At 37.7% G+C, this 20,454-nt stretch overlaps 1 protein-coding gene across 1 annotated transcript in view; it reads right to left on the bottom strand.

Annotated features, from left to right (window-relative positions):
* LOC131575522 (uncharacterized) overlaps positions 1-20,454 on the bottom strand; it is a 159,514-nt gene that overhangs the window by 32,646 nt on the left and 106,414 nt on the right. Inside the window, exons 13-15 of the mRNA XM_058831109.1 lie at positions 19,190-19,442; positions 15,597-15,760; positions 10,358-10,517 (exon numbers count right to left, since the gene is read on the bottom strand). Coding sequence (XP_058687092.1) covers positions 10,358-10,517; positions 15,597-15,760; positions 19,190-19,442 — 577 coding nt within the window. The remainder of the gene's footprint in view (positions 1-10,357; positions 10,518-15,596; positions 15,761-19,189; positions 19,443-20,454) is intronic.

Below are 20,454 nucleotides of genomic sequence, written 5' to 3'. Positions count from 1 at the left end.
TCAGGAAACTTCAGCATATAAGCTCTGGACAGTGCTTTCAGGCTTCAGCAGAGGAAGTCTAATCCATCCCCTATTTCTAAGCTTCCAAGGGTATCTACATCAAATCCACAGCTGGGGTTTGTAGCCCACTGAGACTACAGGTTTTAGCATATCTATAGCAGAAAGTATCCTCACTGAGTCCTGTGACCTACATTCATTCTGCCCACATTTGGTTTTAGCTGTAACAAAGCTCACCTGTAGGCTCAGGCACAGTTTACTCTGCCTTATGAGCTCAGGTTAAGAAAGAAAACAGAATGGACCTGTTTGGGCTTGAGATGAAGTGTGCATCTTTGCAAAACTCACTGCATAGGCAAAACCTCAGCCATCCCCTTAAGTCTCCTGGAACTGTTATATACAGCCAGACCAGGGCTTCCTATGTGCCACCAGCCCCATTCAGTGAGCAAAGAGATTTCACTCTGCCCTGTGAAAATGTCTTCAGTAGTCTCTGCTGTCAGTGTGGGGAAATTTACATTTAAATATCATAGTTCCCAGAATATTTAAAGGTCATTACTAGAAAGCTACTGAGGCTTCAGTTTTGGTAATAAATTTAATTTCCTTTAAAAAAAGAAATAAAGAGCCTGATCTGCAAAACCATTCTTGCAGTTACATACACAATTGACACATGAGCTTCATGCTTTTGCATATGTAAGCTCACAGCCACATGGTAATTTAGATTCTACTTTGGCTGAGAATTACTTACCCCTAACCTGACTAAATCGATGGGCATCAACAGTAGCCTGCCCAAACTCAGAGGGTGTCTGATTGCAACTGATACAACTCTGCCAGAGTTGTAACAAGATGAATTACATCTTAAATAGAGAATTTAGTAGCTAGAGAAGACTGAGATCTTTTAAAAGCATATCCTTGGAAAAAAGAAAATTTGTTTAACACCAAGGAGTATAAATCAGAAATTTTTAAACAAATACTAGTTTTTAAACAGCTGCATACACCCATAGTGGACAACAACACAATAACTTCTCTATAATGTGAGTTTCTTCTTAAGCCCCATATGTTAGCGATTACATTATGTCTTTAAATCATCAGGGTAGATATTTCATATAACATTTTTACTCACTATTGTAATGTTGAATGTTCTCATTATTCACATATACTGCTATTTTTTTTTCAAAATCCTGCTGAGTTACTCTTCTTGAGATGTTGTGTATGCCAGATGAGTTACCTGTATTAAATCCTCCATGTGAACAAATGAGTGCAGGGAGTAACCTTGTTTACAGCACTAATGTAACCTTGTTTACAGCACTACCCAACAACCATATGAGAGACCTACTGGCTAATTCTGTTTTGTGCAAAAAGTGCAGAGTCAACTGATTTTTGTTACAAAGAGTAGGAATCACCATTGTTAAATAAGTGACTGTCCTGGGGGTTTTCAGAACTGCTCACATCATACTTCAACCTACCAAGGGGAGGAGGGAGTCATTGCATGAATTACTCCTGCAATATTTCATGAGCTAGTAAATTTTCTATGGAAATTATCCAGCTTGATGAAAATGTCTGTATTTCAAACCTCACAAGAGTCTGATTTAGAAGAGAAATAGTGCTCGTTTACTGCAGCTTCATTGAAGACAAAGATGGAGAGAACCTGAAGTGTTGAAATGTTAACGTTCCAAGAAAACTAATTATCATATTTTCACTTGCAAACTTCAAGCCTGATGCTAATTAATCTCTGTGGAAAGGCTGTGTATGAATCAAATTATAATGTAAGTCAGATTATACAGGATGAGATGTATAACATACCCTGCCACTGAGGAGAAACAAAATGGATTGCTTGCACAGAAATGACAAAAAACCCAAAGAGCTTGCTCTTCATTAGTGCAGCGATCTGTACCAGCCGGCTGATGACAGATTCACCCCAACGGAGTGTTGCAAACCACCTTGGATTTTCAAAAGTTTGCCTGTGGTCACAAATTATCTAGATGCAAGGAGAAGAAAACTATTTGACTGAGCAAACCTTGATGTGGCACTTGCAGAGTTCTGTTGTGAAAACATCTTGAGGGCAATCAAGTGCCATTAGCACATGTCAATGAGACTTCCCATGAATTACTGCAAAAATTACAGTTAAGTGTACTCCTCCTCCATCACTGTCCAACATCTCTGACAAAACAGTTTGGATGTCTGTTGAAGTATTAGAGAAATTAACACATTTCTGCCAGCAGACTATTAGTTTGGCTCATCTTCACTACTGCCTTTATATAATTATCTTATTGATTATAGGACTAAAATGATTTGTTACCATTTACTCTGGAAATACTATATTGTGCATATAATGGGGACAGTAAAGGAGACTTAAATAAATCAGCTCTCATTTAAAAAGGAAACAAAATGCATATTGAAAAGGGAAATAAAATGTATGTTTTCTAAACACAAGATAATGTTTACTACCTCTCTAAGTAAATTCCATGGAGTCTGACTAAATCATTTTGTTTTCAGTTTATAGATTTACCATGAACATGCCAAACAAAAAAAAGAAATGCTGTAAGTAGCTCATAGTGCTTGCATCCACATAACGTACAAAGTTTGCTTTTCTTTTTATCTTTTATTCTATTAACTTATTGTCATGCAACTTTCAGATTCAGAGAAGCTTGCATAGATGTGGGGGTTTTAATCCCAGTTTTCTCCCTTTTTTAGTTATTCTTTCTCATCATTAAGATGGGATACAACATGGAATCAAGCAAGGCCTGTGCAGTGTTACTCTACCAGCTCAATTTCTAATGCTGTTTCCATTAGTTTACTTGTTGATTATATCCGTTCTACCATTGTTATAATTTATTACAAGGCCTCTTTTTGTGTGCACATCTGTTTAAGCAGTTCCACTCATTAGACCTCTCCACACAGGCAAAAGAAGGTTTTCCTTTACCTTGACTGCATTACCTTGTTTTCCACAGCTCGCATTTGAACACTTTCTGATGAATTACTAATCAACAGTTGTGAAGTTTAATGGCATGCCTGGATATGGTCAGCGTATTTGGCTATTCCAGATGCTTCCAAATATCCACATTTCCCCCCTTTCTTCTTTTCACCCACCACTCCCTGTGGACTAAATACACTAAAAGAATAGAAAGCAAAGTGTTTCAGAACCATATGGCCAATTCAATCCTACACAGTTCAAGGCCTTCCCTTTTCATGCAGAAATAATTTTGGTTTAAATCTAAGAGGCAACAGAGTGCTACCCTCTTTTCTGACCTTACATTTTGCTGTTTTCTCTAACATCCCATTACTGGGCTGAGCCTTCCCTCTGCTCATCTCTGACTTTCAATCTTCATTTAATCTTAAAAAAAAAAAAAAATACAGACTCTGCCTTCAATAATTTATCCCAGATGAGAATCTGACCTTATACACACAGATCATGAAGAAGTTCAGTGAGACATGGCCCTATTTCCTCCCCTCCCCTTTGCTTACACAGATAGATGGAAATTCTGGCTCTAATAAAGTCAGTGCAAGTTTTGCTGCTGACTGCAAGGGGTCGAGGCTCTCCTCCTACAATTTCTGTAGCAGATAGGTAATTACAAGTCACCTTAACATGCTGAGCTAAATTGTTCTGGACTAGCAGCGTAGTTTGCTTGTACTGGCTGAAACAAATGTGCATTACCCCAGACCAACACAGTGATTTATTCATACTGGCGTGTAAGGAATTATGTTCTATATTACTGATAATTTTTTCTAGATAGGCTCACAGTCAGCTTTGCTACTGCTTTCTACTCTCCTATGCTACTCTTACAGCACAGAAGTTTTGGTTCTTCATACAATCTAAATTGCAGGAGATGTTGTACTGAGAGTTCCAGTGAGCAACTCTGGGAATTTTTGCAGTATGCATTAACGTTAGGAAAAAGAAATTTAATTGTAAACTTTCAAAATGCTAGATTTCTAAAAGTTCACCAAAACTAGTTTAGGGAAAGGAAACCACAGATCAAAATTAGAAGACCTTATGAGCAGCAGCTTTGAGTGATCTCAGCCATTTGATATTTCTTAAAGGTATAATACAGCGTGCATGAGGTAGATCTTATATATATATATATATATATATATATATGGTATAACTCATAGTCAGAAAAGGTTTACAAACAGAAGAATGAATGAATAAAAAAGAAATTTACATTTTGCATACTTTTGCTTTCTCACTGTGTTTTCCTATTTCCATTTGCAGATCAGTGGTAGCTAAATCAGCAATTTGAGAAGAATTCTTCTATGGAACCATGATTGTAAAATTATCTTGTATAGTTGTCCTTTCCCATCAGCTTCCCCTGCCTTGCATTTCTCTCAGTTTCTTTCTATTTTCTTTGGCATGTTTGTGTCTTCTGCATAAATTCCTGAACCACTTCTTCTTTTGTTCTCCTGTTACTACCTTGTGTTTTTTGACTTCTCCTTCAGGTCCCCATAGTCTGTACCATGGTATTACCTTTTCCAGCTCATTTCCTCAATTTTTTTTTTTTTTTAAGTCAAAATAACACTACAACTTTTCACAGGTCTTTTGGAAATTGGTCTTCCTGAAAGGCAGCAGTAAAATTTCTCTTTGTGTTCATGGGAAAAATTCACCCTACAACTTCAAAAAGATCAAATTTAAGATGATCAGATCTATTAGATTCACAGAAATCGGCTGATGTTCTTGTTCAAATTTTGGCCTGGTCTCGCCAGAAAGAGGCAGGAAATCACACTCAGAGTAAACCTTCAAACAGATAATATACCAATTATGACGTCAGTATACTTTTCAGCCTTTTTTGATCTGCACTACAGTCAATTTACACAAGGGGATCTGGTGAGCATAAATCTGGGATTTTGAATTAGAGCATGGTTGGGGATTCTACTTTTTCTCTTTCCAATATCCAACAGCAAGAAAGCAATGTACCTATTTCCATTTCTCACTACACACTGTGTGCCACACTTTCCTACGTCTACAGCTGGCTTTCAGGTTACTTCAGTTTTTGCCCTTCACTTCTCTTTATCCATCATCCTGTATGTGCAAGCAAGCTCCAGACTCCAGTGTTGGAGCAAGACCAGGACCATAAGAAGAGACAAATTGCAGCAACCTCAGGTGTGGTACTGCCTGCCCTCATCAGCCTCCACCTGTGGTCCAGCAGCTTTGCTGCAGCACAGACTGGAGGCTTGTGAAGCTTCCTCTAAGACAAAATCCAAAGCTAACCTCCTTGTGCTCAGTGAGTTAAAATACTTGCTCTCCAGCAGCTCTTGCAGTGCTGCCACATCCAACATCAGTTTCCTCTCCTGTCAGTGCTGATTCCACTAGCAAGGGCAGGATTTTGCCCTCAACAATTCACAAGTAATTAATGCATTATTGAAGAGGAATAAATAGATAGCAATTAAATAACAAGTATTAATGACTTATTTATTAACATATTAATAGTTGGCCTGAGAGTAATAAATGCAAATTAGTGTAAAGTGGTACCAAAATTTGTGTCGATAATAGGCCCTGAAGTAATCTTGTGTGTTCAAGATAATTACAAATATATTTTCCTTTCAAAAATCTACTGCCGGGTAATTTTTTATGGTTTGCTATAATATCATTTTAAAATTAGAAAATTAGCCCTAGTCTCATTAAAATAATTTTGCAGTGCATCAGGCTTTATTTCAAGTGTAAGTTTCACATTATCTTCTTGCCTACAGACCTTGCATTTTTTTTTTTTTCCAGGAAACCTCCTTTTATGTCAATATTTTGGGCCTATGCTTGGTATACAAACAGTTTTGTTTCAGCTTGCTTCTTGCACAACTTTTCTCATCGTTAGTATTACTACATAAAAAGTCTCACTGAAAGCAGGGGTGGTACTTTGAGGACTAAGTCCAGAAAAAAATCTCTAAGGGCCATATTTATTCCTTTTGATTCCTGCCAATAGCAATTGACCTGATAAATAGTTCAGAGGCTTTAGACATGACCAAACTGATGCACAACTAACAACCAATCCAGTCACAACAGATCCTACTTAAAAGACCATGTCTGGACAATTGTTTTACTAGAAATGCTTCCCCATCCCCCCCCTTTTTTTTCTTTCTCTTTTTATTTTTTTAATTCTTACATGTTTAGGCAAAAGAAAACTCCACCTCATACCTTATCTCTAAACTATTACTTAACACTGGAAAAGCGATTACTCAGCGAGGACGGAAAGACATTGTGACTTTTATCTGTTCTAGATAAAAAAAGAAAAGTCTTGGCTAAAATCCAGGGTCCTGACTTCATCACTGCTCTGCTAGCAGCACATTAAAATATCCCTGTCTACCACCAGTCCTGATTTTACTGGTTCTAGAATCTGATGACACATATTTAACACGTGACTGTCTCTAATAAAAGATCAGCAAATATTCAGCTCTGCTTCCATGTTTGTAACAGGAATGGAGGAATGGGGGCCCAGGCTTCCTCCTAGCACAGACGTACAGAACACTGCTTCAGCACATGGTTGTTTCTAGAAGTATTTCTGTCTGCCTCAGTAGGTGTCATTTTTATTTCTTTGCAGCTTTCCTCGTTAAAGGCATTGTAAATGGCTTCTTCCAGAATAATCAAGGGCCTTTCTGTGAGGTACAGGGCTATGGTGGCTCTTCCCACACAGTGCCCTCCAAACTGCTACGTAAATGTGATTGTGGCTTGTAATCTGTGTACCTGGAAATATAATTCGTTTTGTTGCTAATGAAGGTCCTACGGCACAAATTTATTAAAGGTATACTTTTCCGTGGGATAATAATTGGGTCGATAATATTAAACTCATAGGCTCATTATTTAATTGCAAGGGCAGATTATGAATACAGCTTCTAAAATGTATTTTAATGAAAAACACTACATCCTGACCTAATCATATCAACCTTATGCTATCTAATTAAGGATGCAAAAAATCATTAGAGTTGCAAAATATTAGTTCCAGCTCCATCAGGCTGTTAGCTGCCCCTTCATGAATATATATATTTTTTTACTCTATGATAAATAGTTAATGAGGTAAAAATGACAAAATTTGCATGTAGGCAAATTAGTTTAATAGACTGATGTCTTCCTGGTCTACAGAAAGTGACCTTTTTCCTATCAAAAGAAAGACCAAAAATACTTTGAAATGATGGCATGGATGTCATTCCACAAATGACAAATCACTCCTCTGAACAATATAAAAATTATAAAATGCAATAACCTTAAATTCTCATCATATTGTAAATGTGTCCTCTGCTGCTGCATTTATCAATTTAATAAAAGGAAATTAAGCATATTATAAAATACCCATTTATGGGGCAATTTTTAATCCAGCGAATAAAAATGAGAAGCACATGGTTAATAGCAAGAAAATATTGCAAAAATGTAGACCTATTTTTTTCCAGAAGGTTTGACTGACTATTTACTTGAATGACCTCCATTTAAAATATATTTTTTATATGGAGTGATGTAAGATATGGCAGTCTCTTGCTTCCCTTTATAAAAATTGTTCACAGTTAATTTCGTATTTTATTTAAAAATTAACACATTAATAATGCACGCAATAAGACCTAGTGATGTGTCTTCCATACTGATTACTTTGTACAATTAGACATACAAAAAGAAAGGGACAAGATAAATACCTTATGGAAATCTGTGGCAGAATAAAGGGTCTTTCGGTATCTGCAATGCCTAGAAGCATAAAAAGACCTGCAAATACAGCTCCCAGTCTTGCAGGGAGATGCTCCATGTGGAGAACATATTTCCAGAATGGAGCAAGTTTTTATTACAAAACTAGATTTGCCGAAGAGCTAACAACATTTCCATTAATAGTTCCCTTTCTCATCAAAATAATACCAAAAAAAAAAAAAAAAAAAAAAAAAAAAAAAAAAAAAAAAAGGAAGAGAATGGGAAGATTTTGGTTTTTGTAGACTGTTTCTTTGTTTATTTTTCACAGTATTTGTGTTTTGTACTGATAATTCAGGAGTTTTGAACAGTAGTCTCCACTCACAAATTTTCCCCATTGTGAGGCAGATCCTGTGACCACTGCAGTAGATGGTAGAGATCATCTCTAGAGATGCCAGTGATGCAAAATCCTGTGCCCTTTCCACATTGTTCGTATCTTCTTACATCACATAGTCTGCACCAGTATGTCCCCCAGAGAACAGGAATGTTTAACAGTGTCACAGCCTGGCTTTTGCTTAGTACATATCATGCCTTTTGGATGTAAAGGAAAAGGCACGAGGTTAATGCATACGTAGACAGAACAGGAACCAGAAACTTAGGGACTTTACTAAAGACAAAACTGTGCATCACTTTGCTTTGTTGAATGAAATGTACTGTTCCCTGTGTAGCACTGGGATTCTTTCCTCTATTCTGACTGCACCCTCTGAGGTTCTGGATCCATCTGAGGCTGGGTCCATTTTAAAGGATATCAGACTTAAGGTTCCACATTTCAGTGTGGCCTTTCATGCATGGTAGGCTGTGTTCCAGGAGCAAAACTAGGCACTTACACGTGTCTATAACTATGGGTCATGCTTTTCAGTGTTCTGTCTCTTGAAATTTGTCTTACTGTAGCAGTAGACAACCCATTCAGGTTTCCTCCATTCAGACACAGACTATTTGTATACAGAAAAGTAATTTTTCTTTCCATTCTTTTCCATTTGTCTTTACCCGAACACTTCCTCCTTTCCTCACACTCTTCTTGTTTTTTCTTTTTTTTTTTTCACCTTATTCAGCCCTTTTTGTTCTGCTGCAAGAAATGATATGCTGGAAATATCATTAGAAATTTATTCAATATTTAAAAGAGAAATGTAGTTTTTTGTACTTTCCTCATTTGCCACTTTTTCCATATGCCATTGGTGGTCCTGGCATAGAAAATTTGGTCCACTACATGTATTATTTGTGTGACCTTACTTAACTTGTAACAAAGATAATAGAAACCAATTGCCAGTGGTTATATTTTGACTTATTGCAGAAAGTTTTGAAGTACAAAAAAAAACCCAAAAAAACTTATTTTACTTATTGGGAAAAACAAAATTAGTTCTATCTGTACAAAAAGTGGGAATGTCTGAGGCAGGTAGTTGCAGAAGCACATTCACTCTTTCAAACCTTTTCCCTCCCCTCTGCTGAAATGCCATGTGGTGCTCTACACTTTCCCACAAAAATTAAGCTTACTGAGTATCTGCTTTTTCATTCAGTTTTTCCTTTCAGGGTCCAAACTGTCATCACAGGGAAAAAAAAAGTGGAAAATAATTACAGCTGTGGCAGATGTTTATAACAGTGACAACTGAGGCTATATATTTATATAAACTGCTGATCTTTCAGAGGTAGTTATAGAGATTTGAAAAACCTGCAGACCCTAATCTTAAGTCCCTTGTTCCAGAGGGTTAGAAAAGAAAAACAAAACAACTCATACATGCTTTAGAGGACTAATTTCCTTCCTATCGGGAATCTGTTCTTTTTTTACATTGGAGCAGGAGAGTTACCAAAAAAAGCATTGTACACAGAGGCATTCACAGATGTATAAATCAAAGTGATGAGCACTTTATGAATTTTATAAGAGCTGTTTTGTAAATTAATCCTATGGGAATTAAGAACACTGATACAAAGCTAGAAAGCAAGGAAGAATAAGTCCTTCACAGAAGGAAAACCATGTCCCTCAGGGACTACTGACCATGTTACTTCTGCTATTTTCAATTCTCTGAAGACAATTATGACCAGAAGCCTCATCTGTGGATGGCATCTCCACCACTGGACCCTTTTCAAACACAGAATGTATCTCCTATACATCACAGTTTAAGGTCTTTATATGGGACTAGATGCTAGGGGCTTAACAGAAAAGAAAGAGGAATTATTTTGATAACTAAAGTAGAGTACCTTTCCCTACAAATTTCCAACTTAGCCCACTCTTCTGGGCAATCCTGGAGGAAGAGGGCCAGGGAGAAGAGCATGGCTGTCATATCTGACTGACCAAACTCACACCCCCTTCTCAGGGCAGCCTCACCTATGCCCTCCTAAGGAATGAATTCTATTTATTCATGGAAATCCCCAGTTTGCTGAGCTGCCTGAGAAATTATCTGGGATGATACTGGCATTAAACCAGTAGTAAATCTCTAAGACCCAGTCAAGAACCATCAGATGTCACAGATAATTTTTGACATCAGTGATGTCTCTAGGCCTTTGGTTACTAAGCAGATTGTAACCCCTCAGGATGTTCAGGCAATGCACATGCAATGTCACAAAATTCTCCTGAACATGCTGTTTCTTAGCTTCTCCATTCAATGAAGCACCCTAATTTGTTTATTTTTTTTTTAATATCTAGATTCTTTTAAATAACACCAAGAAATACAAAGCATTAATTTGGATCACAAACTCATTTTTCAGACTCTGTTTACCACTCACCATCCGTCTTTCACCATTGATTCCTCTCCACTGCTCAGCCCTCTTCATAATGTAGCTCAGCTCCTGACTGGAAATCTCCAAGTCCAGTGGAACAAAGAATGTGTCTTCCTCACCATGAATACGTTGAAATACATCCAACAGCCAACCTTCACTATGTAGCCTAAGGATAGAAATGACATATTTGGTTCATCTTCAAAAAGATTCAATGAAAAGAAAATAAAATTTAAAAAAAGTCATTCTTTTGTAGACTTCTGTTTTGGTTGTTCCTTCATGGCCATGGTCTCTGCCCATGAGTAAAAAGCTTCTTTCCCACAAGTTCTCCAACATACAGCCCTCCCCAACCCTCTGGAGAATTTACAGTACCTGAATCAAATCACATAAATGTAAACAGCAACTTAATTTGATAATTTAAAGATATTGACTTCCAAAAAAGATCCTGATCTTCCTTCCCTTACAGAATGTCCAATGTCTGTCCTTAGCACTGGGCTGGGTAACTAGTTCCAGTAGTATGGTTAGACATGAATGGAAGTCCTGCTGTGCCAGGGTTCAATAATGGGCAAACCACATCATATAGAAGGATGCCGCTCACCCTTTTGTTCAACCCCAAGCCTGAAGCCTATACAATCTAAACTTCTCTTGAAGTTAGAAAAGTTAATTTCATTTGTTGGCTTTGTTTTTCTGTTATGTGGTAAGGAATTGACTAAGCACTACGCAGTAAAATTTTCTACCACAAGAAAGTCTTGCTGTGTGGCATTTCTTGATGTAGGTGAAACCAAGAAATATTGTGGGGCTTTTGTAAAAGCCTGGTGTTACATTTTTAGCCTAAAATGAACTTAAAAACATCAAAACACTGCTGTTTGATTCAAATGGATCCTCTTCAACTAATCTCTTTTTCATTCTACTTTTATTCAAAAAACAGGGGTTCAGAAAATTGAAATCAGAAAGTCTGGAATCTGAGTTTTGGATATTGAACTGAGGTATTTTCTTTTGTAACCTTTTCCAAGACAATGTTTTACTCCAATTCAGCTGTTTCTTGATGCCAGTTTCAATATTTTCATCCTTCCCAGAGACTGTCTGAGTAATCATGAGAAGTGCATGGATTACTGTGGCACTGCAGCCAACAAAATGCCTGAATTTCTGTGGGGCTGTTCAGGTCCTTCATTTCTTATCAGGTGGGAGAAGAAGCACAGGCATAACTCCTTAGACCCTCTGAACTCTCACCCTTCTCATGCACAGCAGCACCAGCGACAGTTCTTGTCCTTACCCTTGTACTGGCCTGTATGTGGTGAGCAACGTGTGACTGGGAGAGGCAGACAGCTGTTCAGCTAAACCAGAATGAAGTTCACATCCACATCAGCTCTACATCACACCTCACGCTGCTCACAGAAAGTGCAGAGCAGCACATTCAATAAGCTGCTTAGTACAAGTTTGCCCACAACTGAGATTTAGCATGGAACAGTAATAAGGAGATGCACCAACAGACAATTTTCAACTTGATCTTGGAAGGAGCTCCAGCTCCCTCTTCAAAGGAGAATGTGTACCTTAAGGTCAAGCACCATATCCAAGAGTTTCTGTGATGAAGTAGCTGTTCTGATTCCAAAATCTGGCAGCCTGTTTCAACATCAGATTAGCAATTTATATCTCAGGCTTTGCTGCAAAGGCTCTCTCTGTACTTTTTTTCCCACCCTTCTTTTTTGAAACATTTCTTTTTTGAAGCTGCAGCCCTAAATTTACTGTAGTTTCCAAGATGTCATTTTGGGATTCTCTTACCAAAAGGGGAGAGTAGGTAGAAGATCATCTAACCAAGATATAGGTAGTCTGGGAATATAAACAAACTGGCTATCAAGAAATAATAGAAGATGCTCTAAAGTGTGAAATACAAATCAGTGCTAAATAGTAGGATACTAAAGTAGCTTAAAACACACTAGAGAAGAGAGAGATTCTTTTTTTACATAACTAGTACCCTCTATGTAGTAATTTATCAAACTCCACTGTATCTTTAAAGGAAAGTTTTTCTCTCAGTCTCTGGATCTACATCAACTGGTCTTATAAATAGATATATTTTTGCAAGAAATTACTCATAATTTAGAATTATCTTGTGCTTGGTTGAAAAACTAGCAGTTAAGCTGGTGAACTTTCTGACCTTCTGTTCATGTTGAAGCAATATTATTCCATGGTGTTTGTGTTTGACATTCCAGGTCAGCAATTTAAATGGCTTGCCACTTGTCTTGCTAAACAAGAGAAAGACCTTGCCATTTATTTAAGCTCACTTAATGCAACATTCTTATTTCAAATTAAGTAAAATTTAATGCAGTTAAATTACTGTCTATTTGCTGCCATAAACATTTTCTATATGAAGATTTTAAGCACATGGTTATAAACAATATAATTAACTTTGAATTAATTAAGAATCATGAAGCCTGTCTTTCAGCTTTGTTGCTTTTGTCCAAAAGTACTCAGCCTGCTAATGTTACCTGCTTTCTTTTCTTTAGGATGAAAACTAATAAAACACTTATTATACCTTAATATACCTTGTTATAAGCATGAGAATAGTTATTTTTATTGCTAATACAATAAAAAAAAACAAAACACAGATCATGTTTTCTAGATATATGAGAACCAGTACAATACCGTACAAGTTTGTTTACAATTTATTTACCTATCAGAAAGAACTGAAAAACATTGAAATTATTTCCTACCCAGAGTCTGATTAAAAAATGGGCCATTCAAAGAATTTCACAAACCAAAAATTAGAGGGTAGTTCTAGTGGTTTAAAACAATTTATTACATCTTAGCTTGAGCCTTTCTCATCCTTTTTTGGGAAACCACCATTGAAAATACAAAACCAGTTTTGCTGTTAACACTGAAAAATGTAGATTTTTGAAGCTTTTCCCTGAAAAATGTTTCAATACCAGGAAATTCATACGCTTTCCACCAGACACTTTTCGTTCAGACGGGTCTGGATTTTGTCACAGCGCAGAAAACATTTCACAAAAAAACTACTATCTGTTTCTAATGTCTAGTAGAATTAAAAGGAAGGAATTGCAACCAGTGCCACTTCATTGTTCCAAAAAGTAATTAGAATATCTCCCCATGCTATTGCACTACAGACTCCCAAGACACAGAGGGGGAACCAGATTTATTGACGTGCTTTAGTTTATAAAGACACAAATAGATGCTTACTGCTACTTAACCCCTGCCCATTATTTCATTAGCTTCCTGGCTGTTCACTGGTGCTGCCATGAAGCTTTCTATCTGTGGCAGAAACAGACACTTCCCCTGCTTGCTTTGGTGCTCATGTGGGTTCAGTGTTTTTATCCCTTCTTTTACACACTGTCAAACACTTCTGTTTAATGGCAAAAAAAAAAAAAGCTGAGTAATTCCAGCAAATAGCACCATGTCCTTCATCCAACAGCCAAAGTCTCTCCTGTGGAATGGAGTCTTAAGACACAGAAGGTATCCCTCAATATTTATATTGGTTTACCTTACAAGAGAAAAATGTGGTGGATGCTTATTTTAAAAATATATATTTTCTGTGCTGAGCAACATTCTACTTGAATATATTTGAGATATGGCGTCTGAGAAATATTCACACAAAGAGATGCTACTGCCTTGGCAGCAGTACTATTCTCTCCTGAAAGCAAATGCTGTCATGTTAATATTCAGGAAACAGTGTTAGGAAATGCAGAAATGTTATCCTTAAAAATATTTTAAAAGGTTTCATTTCTATCATTATTGGGCTGACAGTGTGCTGCTCAAGAGTCCTACCTAGGTCCAAGTTTCCCATGGCATTGGCTGTAGATGTTCAAAGAAGAGAAAGGTGATACAATTGCAGAAGCTCATTATATAACTTTACTCTGCACAGACTCAGGTATTCAAAATGTTTCCTTTTGTTATCAAGCAAAGAACTTCAAAGACCTTATGCACTGTAACAGATTTTGTTGTCTTCCCTTTGCTTTTGTATTTTGCTATGAATCATTTTTAAAATGTGTTGTGCTAAGACAACTTTTTTTCCCCCTAGTAACATTATTCCCCCACCCCTTTATTGGAAAACATTACGGGAAAATTGATCCAGAAGGAAAGATACCTTTGATGATCTTGCACCTGTTCCCCAGACAATGAAGATGTTGGTAATATTCTCATAAAAACCTGCCTTACAAATGTTTTAATTTAAATTAATTTTCCTGAGTAATAAACGACAGCAGCTAAAACTTATGAAGCTATTCAAAACTATTAAGTCAATGATTAAGAAGGCATTAACGTCTCGAAAACTAATTAACTAGACTACCAGTACATTGGAGTTGTGTACAGCTCCCAGGAATGTAGGAGCTCTGAAATACTTTGCAGAAATTTAGATTGCCATTTATCTTTTTCTGCCTGATGCAATCAAGTTTGTGGAAGGGGGACCAAAGGATGATACAGTCAGGTGGAGGGCGTATGCTGAGTTTTTCTGCTCTTACACTTGCCTGAAAATTGCCTTTGCATGTGGCTTTTTATTGGTGCTTGCCAATATTCATCACTGGGTGAACACTACTGCATCATAAACAACTCAGGGAAAAAAAATACACCTTTTCATTCAACAATCTATCTAATTAATTTTCAGTGTCTCACACCTGTCCTGCACTAGAAAGCTGACAAGAAAGGTAATTGGTCAAATTTCATGAGGAACTGAGTTTAGAAAATGGGTTAATGTCACAGAAACATTATTTGGATTAAATCTTGTCATGATGACTCAGTCACAACAAGTCAAAAATCCTGTATCATCAAAAGGCTGTAAGGCTCTGGAAGCCACCGCAGATTCAGAGATTTTGCACTTCTCATCATATGTAGCTTTCTGAAATTTTTCCTATTTCTCACAAAACCCCTTCTTGTAAGGCTAAAGACAACATCTTCCAAAGTATCTAAATGAAAGGTACACACACTTTACAGCTTAAGCCCTTTCATAGGCACAATTGCCTGAAGCCAAAGAAGCAGAGGCTTCTAGAGTCTATGAAATTCATGATATCAACTGTGCTCCTGCTAAGGAAATAAGTGACTCCGTCTCTGACTTGTTCTGCCCAGCAATCCCAGTGCATTAAAAGTTAAGCAGGAGCAAACCCCTCCTTGATTATCTGCAGTTCTGGGCTCTGGGTGTGTGACACTGATACATCTTTTCTGATGCCACCTTATTTTATCTGAGGGGAGAAGAGGCACGATCCTAGGCTATATCCCACGTGAATAATGAGATTAAAAGACATACCTTAAAAAATACAGGTACAACACTGTTGATGAGACCATGAACAGGATGGTATAAAGCATCACTGTGATTAATGCACCAGGAACTCCTGACTCCCCTGCTCGTAGAAACACCCAGGAGAGTTTTGCAGCATCAGCAATGGGTTTCTCTACACTGTTCCCAAATCGCTGTCATGGAGAAAAAATCAGCATACAAAAATATCACACCTGATTAGACTATTGAGACAAAAGAACATTAATCTCTGCATACTAAGGATTTAAATGTAATTTGTGGAGCACACAGCCTGAAACTTAGGACTCTGCTGGAGCGAATTTTAAATTAATCACAAGATGTGAAATAAACTATTTTGTCTGATTTTAGTACAATTAAAATTAATGATATAGAGGTGGCTTATTGAACAAAACCCATGTCACACTGAAAATACTCAAAGTGAAATCTCTTAGTGTATTTCAGGACAAGTGGCAAGGGAAGGAGGCTGATATTTGCCTTTATGTGATGACCAAGGACACACAATATTGAATTAATTATTTTCCAAAAATCTATTATTTTCCTTTTTTATCTTTTTTTTTCATATCTAGTTCTAAAGAACTAGCTACTGTATTGACATATTATTGCCCTCTGCTGGATCAATTTAGAAGAATTCAACTACATATCATGGGTCTTCTACTGCTCTGAACTAAAATAAATTCCTCTCTCCACTTTTGCCTTTTTAAAGTCACAGGGTGACAGCCCTATCCATATCAGATCGTGTTGACACCTTTTGCAAGGATGTGAAACTGCATCACCAAAGAGTCCAGTGTCCCTCATTCAGAGAGGATCTGTGACCTTTAGGCTTCAAGAAGCCTGAACCTTTCTGAGCAATTTGCCTAGATTAACCCTTAGGAAGCACCAAAACTTCCTGCACATTTCTGGCTACCTTTGCAAGGACGTGTATAGTAAGGGAATGACAACTACCAGCCCAGCTATAGAAGGACTGTGATGCTTGAGTACATTTTTGTTCTTTTGTCACCATTTCAAACACTGCTACATCTCTGTCATGGAAATTGAAGCTCCTAGGAGACGGATAATGACATGTAAAGACCAGTCACTAATTTGGATCTATCTATATTTATTACAAAAAGAATTAAATACTCAGGTTCTCTTCTATCTCCCTGTCCCATCTTCTCTTGATGGAAAAAAAAAAAAAAGTAAAAAAAAAGTGTCTGCTGACACTGCTTTCTGACTGAAGCAACTGTCTACCAAGGAAAATCCTCTGCACAGCAGTCACGTCCCGACATTCCTCCAGAGAAGCAAAAGTCTGAATGGCAAATAAGAATAAATTTCTCTCTTATCCAAGCAATTCTCTCTGGCAAAGCAAAAGTGGTGTGGGAGAACTTTACTTTTCTATCTTTTTTTTTTTCCTAACAAAGATACTCTGTCAATCTGTATACCTTCTGTGGTCCTCAAAGACATAATCCAATAAAGGTGTCTTCATTTTAAATAGCTTAAATAACATTTGTCAACATCTCTCTCAGGTACTTATCACACCACCACACGTGGTGGTCATGTGAGCCTGTTGCAGAGTCTCCTGTTTTTCATAATGACACCCATCCATGTGGCCAAAGAGGTGTTATTGTTGTCCGCATTTTGGAAGCCACAGACAGACAAAGTGAGTGAGGTCCCAGGAGAGCTCTGACAGAACTGGAACTTGAGCTGCATGGGAGTGTTATCCCTGGAACATCATTCTACAAGCTGACAGTAAATCAAATCTGAACTAGCACATTTGACACAGCATTTTGGACTTTGACTTGAACCCCCCCCCAAATATGCGACTGCTCTCTAGCCTTTCCTTAACAATAAAAAACATTAGTTAGTAAACACAGAAACCTTTGTCTCCAGGGCTATCTGTCATCTTTCATAAGTATTAAGGCCATTTTGAATACTAAAATACATTCTAGCACTAAAATAACTCATATTACCACAACACAATATTTTAAAAAGGCTTGATCTAAAATAGATTGGCAAGCAAATCTGAAATAGCTGCTGAAAGAATGCCAAGAGAAAAAAAAATTACAAATGCAATAATGAAAACACATGTAAGAGATATAGTTTCATTTTGGAAAGGATACATACAGTATATTGTGTAATATTTGAACAAATGAGTTTCTACCGAAGATAATCTTGGTGGCTAAGACTGCCAAATTTTCAATATGAAGTATAGAGGAGTGCGTACATTTTTAACACTTTAATGAAAAACTAAGTTTTTTTACTTGTATCTCACATTTTCCCCTGACCACGTGCTATTTGAAATTGATAAGTAATCCAGTCTGTGTAGAGCTGAGCACAATTCCACTGAAGTCAATGGCAACGATTTTTTCAATGCACGTGTGAAAAGGTAAGGCAGACCTCATCCTCTCTTCCAGTTTTTATGAATACACCAGTATTAGAAGGGAGAAAAAAAATCCACTTAAATATTTCAGTATTCCTACCCTGATAATTGAGGAAATACATCTTTTTCTTTTAAGGAAAAAAAAAAATCTTATTCCAAATAATTACAATTAAAATTCAATTCTGTGCATATTTTACATCATTAAATTTAAAAATAAATAAATTCATGCAAAATGTCCAAGTGAAAACTAGAGAGTGCTGCCACATGCTTAAAGTATCACAATTACCTCTCAAGTGAGCTCCAACTAAATTTCTTGAAGAGCTAAATTTTAACTTTCAAAACTACTGCAATGGAAAACAATGTGTAAAGAGTGGTAAAATCACCTGCAGAGCACAGGTTAGATGACAAAGAACCAAGAGACCTGAGAAAACCTGATCCACAACAAGACCTGTGGATTAGTGCATGATCTGCAGTGAGCAACAGAGACATAGATGACTTTTGAAGACCAGCAAGAGCAGAAGAGGAGCAAGACCACAACCCCAGAAAAGCTCTCAGCATCCTGTAACCATTGAAAGGAGCCTGTGTCACATACACAGTGAGACCCAAATTTGAAATGTGTGCTCTGGGATACTGGGCATTATCTCAGATGTGATGAAAGTCTGCAGCCACCCAAGTACAGTTGTGCTACACAGACCGTGCACAGGCACAGAGAGAGCTGGGAACTTTGCTGTCCTGTTTTTACATATGATGAAACTTTCTCCTGAAAGATGTCTGTCTTTCCATCTCACAAGTCTTTTTAGGTGTGCCAGTAAATTATATTAACTACCTTGCATGTCAGAGAAGTGCATGATAACCTCTATCTTTTCATTTTGTCTGTTTCGATGCTTGGAAAAATCTGAAACGTTAATAATCAGGATTGCTCATTAAACCATCCCCATTAACATCCAAAATTGCAGTAATTCTTTTCAAAGCAGATGCAATCACTCCAGCAGTGGATTTACTTTCTTACCTCCAAATATGGCTTGTACAGTGCTCTTAATTTTATGCAGAAACACAGTGACTCCATTAGATGGGAATTTTGTTAATAAAAAGGTAATGCATAACATTATTATTTAATTTCTTTTTAACTTTCATGTTTCATTGCCAGGGATGGAATTTCATATCTTTCAGTGAATAAAACAAACTTCTACATCAAGTTCTCATGTCCAAGTTATTTTAAGTGACTCACCCCCAGGAACGAATCCACTACAAAAACTGCCAAGGGGTCTAGCACTGTCCATAATCCCATAGCTATGATAAACTTTGACAAGAAGGAAGGGAATGAGTCAAACAGCTGCTGACAGCCCCATCTGATCAGGACCATGAGAAGCAGCCCTGCGTTCAAGGTTAGGGGTCCCACCACAACCATGGCCAACTCTTCACTGGTGTGCAGCAAGGAGTTCTGGTAGCACAGTTCCACAGTGTGAGGGAGGAGTTGGAATCTGTAAAAAAGAAAAAGGAGAGTTTGTCTGTGCCCCTGAGCAAGCCATTGAAAGAAAGTAGAATCACACATGCTGTGTTGTAAAGTTGCATCTCTATCTGGGTAACAACACTCTGACCAAAGACTGTATGAAGCCACTCAAAAAAGTAGAATTTTCTCCTCCTCCTGTCTCTGCACACTTGGATGCCCTCTGACTCTGAGTTCACTGGGTACACATCCAGGCTCTAGGGATTGCTCAGGAGGGGCTGTTGGAAGGTGTTACCTCCCAGATACACCAACACAAACACAGGCCCCAGGAGCTCACCCATCTCTGCACAGCAGCACCTTTGGGCTTCGCACAAAGCAGGTGTGCTATAGAAGACACAGCTGTTAGCACACCTAAAGTGACTGGAAATGTCCTTCTTGCCACCATGAGATGGTGGGATTTGCAAAGCTCATGCCATGAGCAAGTTTGCTGGCTCTGTAGGAGACAGGAACAGTGTGTTATTGTGAGCTACACACAGATGATGAAATTTGAGGCAAAAATGTCAGTCCTATTGAAATGCTCAAATTCTGCTCCTAACCAGAGGTGAAGTGGTTTGATTCTCACTCTGTTCCCTACCTGTGAGTGCTACCAGTACATTTGCTAGGACTAGAGAGTGCTCAGCTCAGTCTCATTGTTCAGATACACAGTTACAGACTGGGATGCTGATCCAGGGCATTTTGGCTTGAGACCATTATCCTCTATCTAGCTGACTGCCTGAGACAGCTGTGACTAGTGGCTTTGAACATGACCACCACTCTCTCATGCATTGCTTCCTTCTGTTGAGTTTCCTTTCTTTTCACAGGCTCTCGATGCTTGGCCTCCCAGAAGTTTAAGTGCCAGCTGGCTAAGTTGACAGGGGCTGTGCAAGGCCAGAAGTGAGAGATGGCTGGCTTTGCATTAAGAACTAGAAGACAACCTTAACAATACATAGAACTGTCCAGAGTCTGCTCAGACACCTTGTTCAAATTTCAGCCAATAATCAATACCA

Source organism: Poecile atricapillus, chromosome 2, assembly GCF_030490865.1.
Source record: "Poecile atricapillus isolate bPoeAtr1 chromosome 2, bPoeAtr1.hap1, whole genome shotgun sequence".
Lineage (NCBI taxonomy): Eukaryota > Metazoa > Chordata > Aves > Passeriformes > Paridae > Poecile > Poecile atricapillus.
This window is presented reverse-complemented; position numbering and strand designations above follow the sequence as displayed.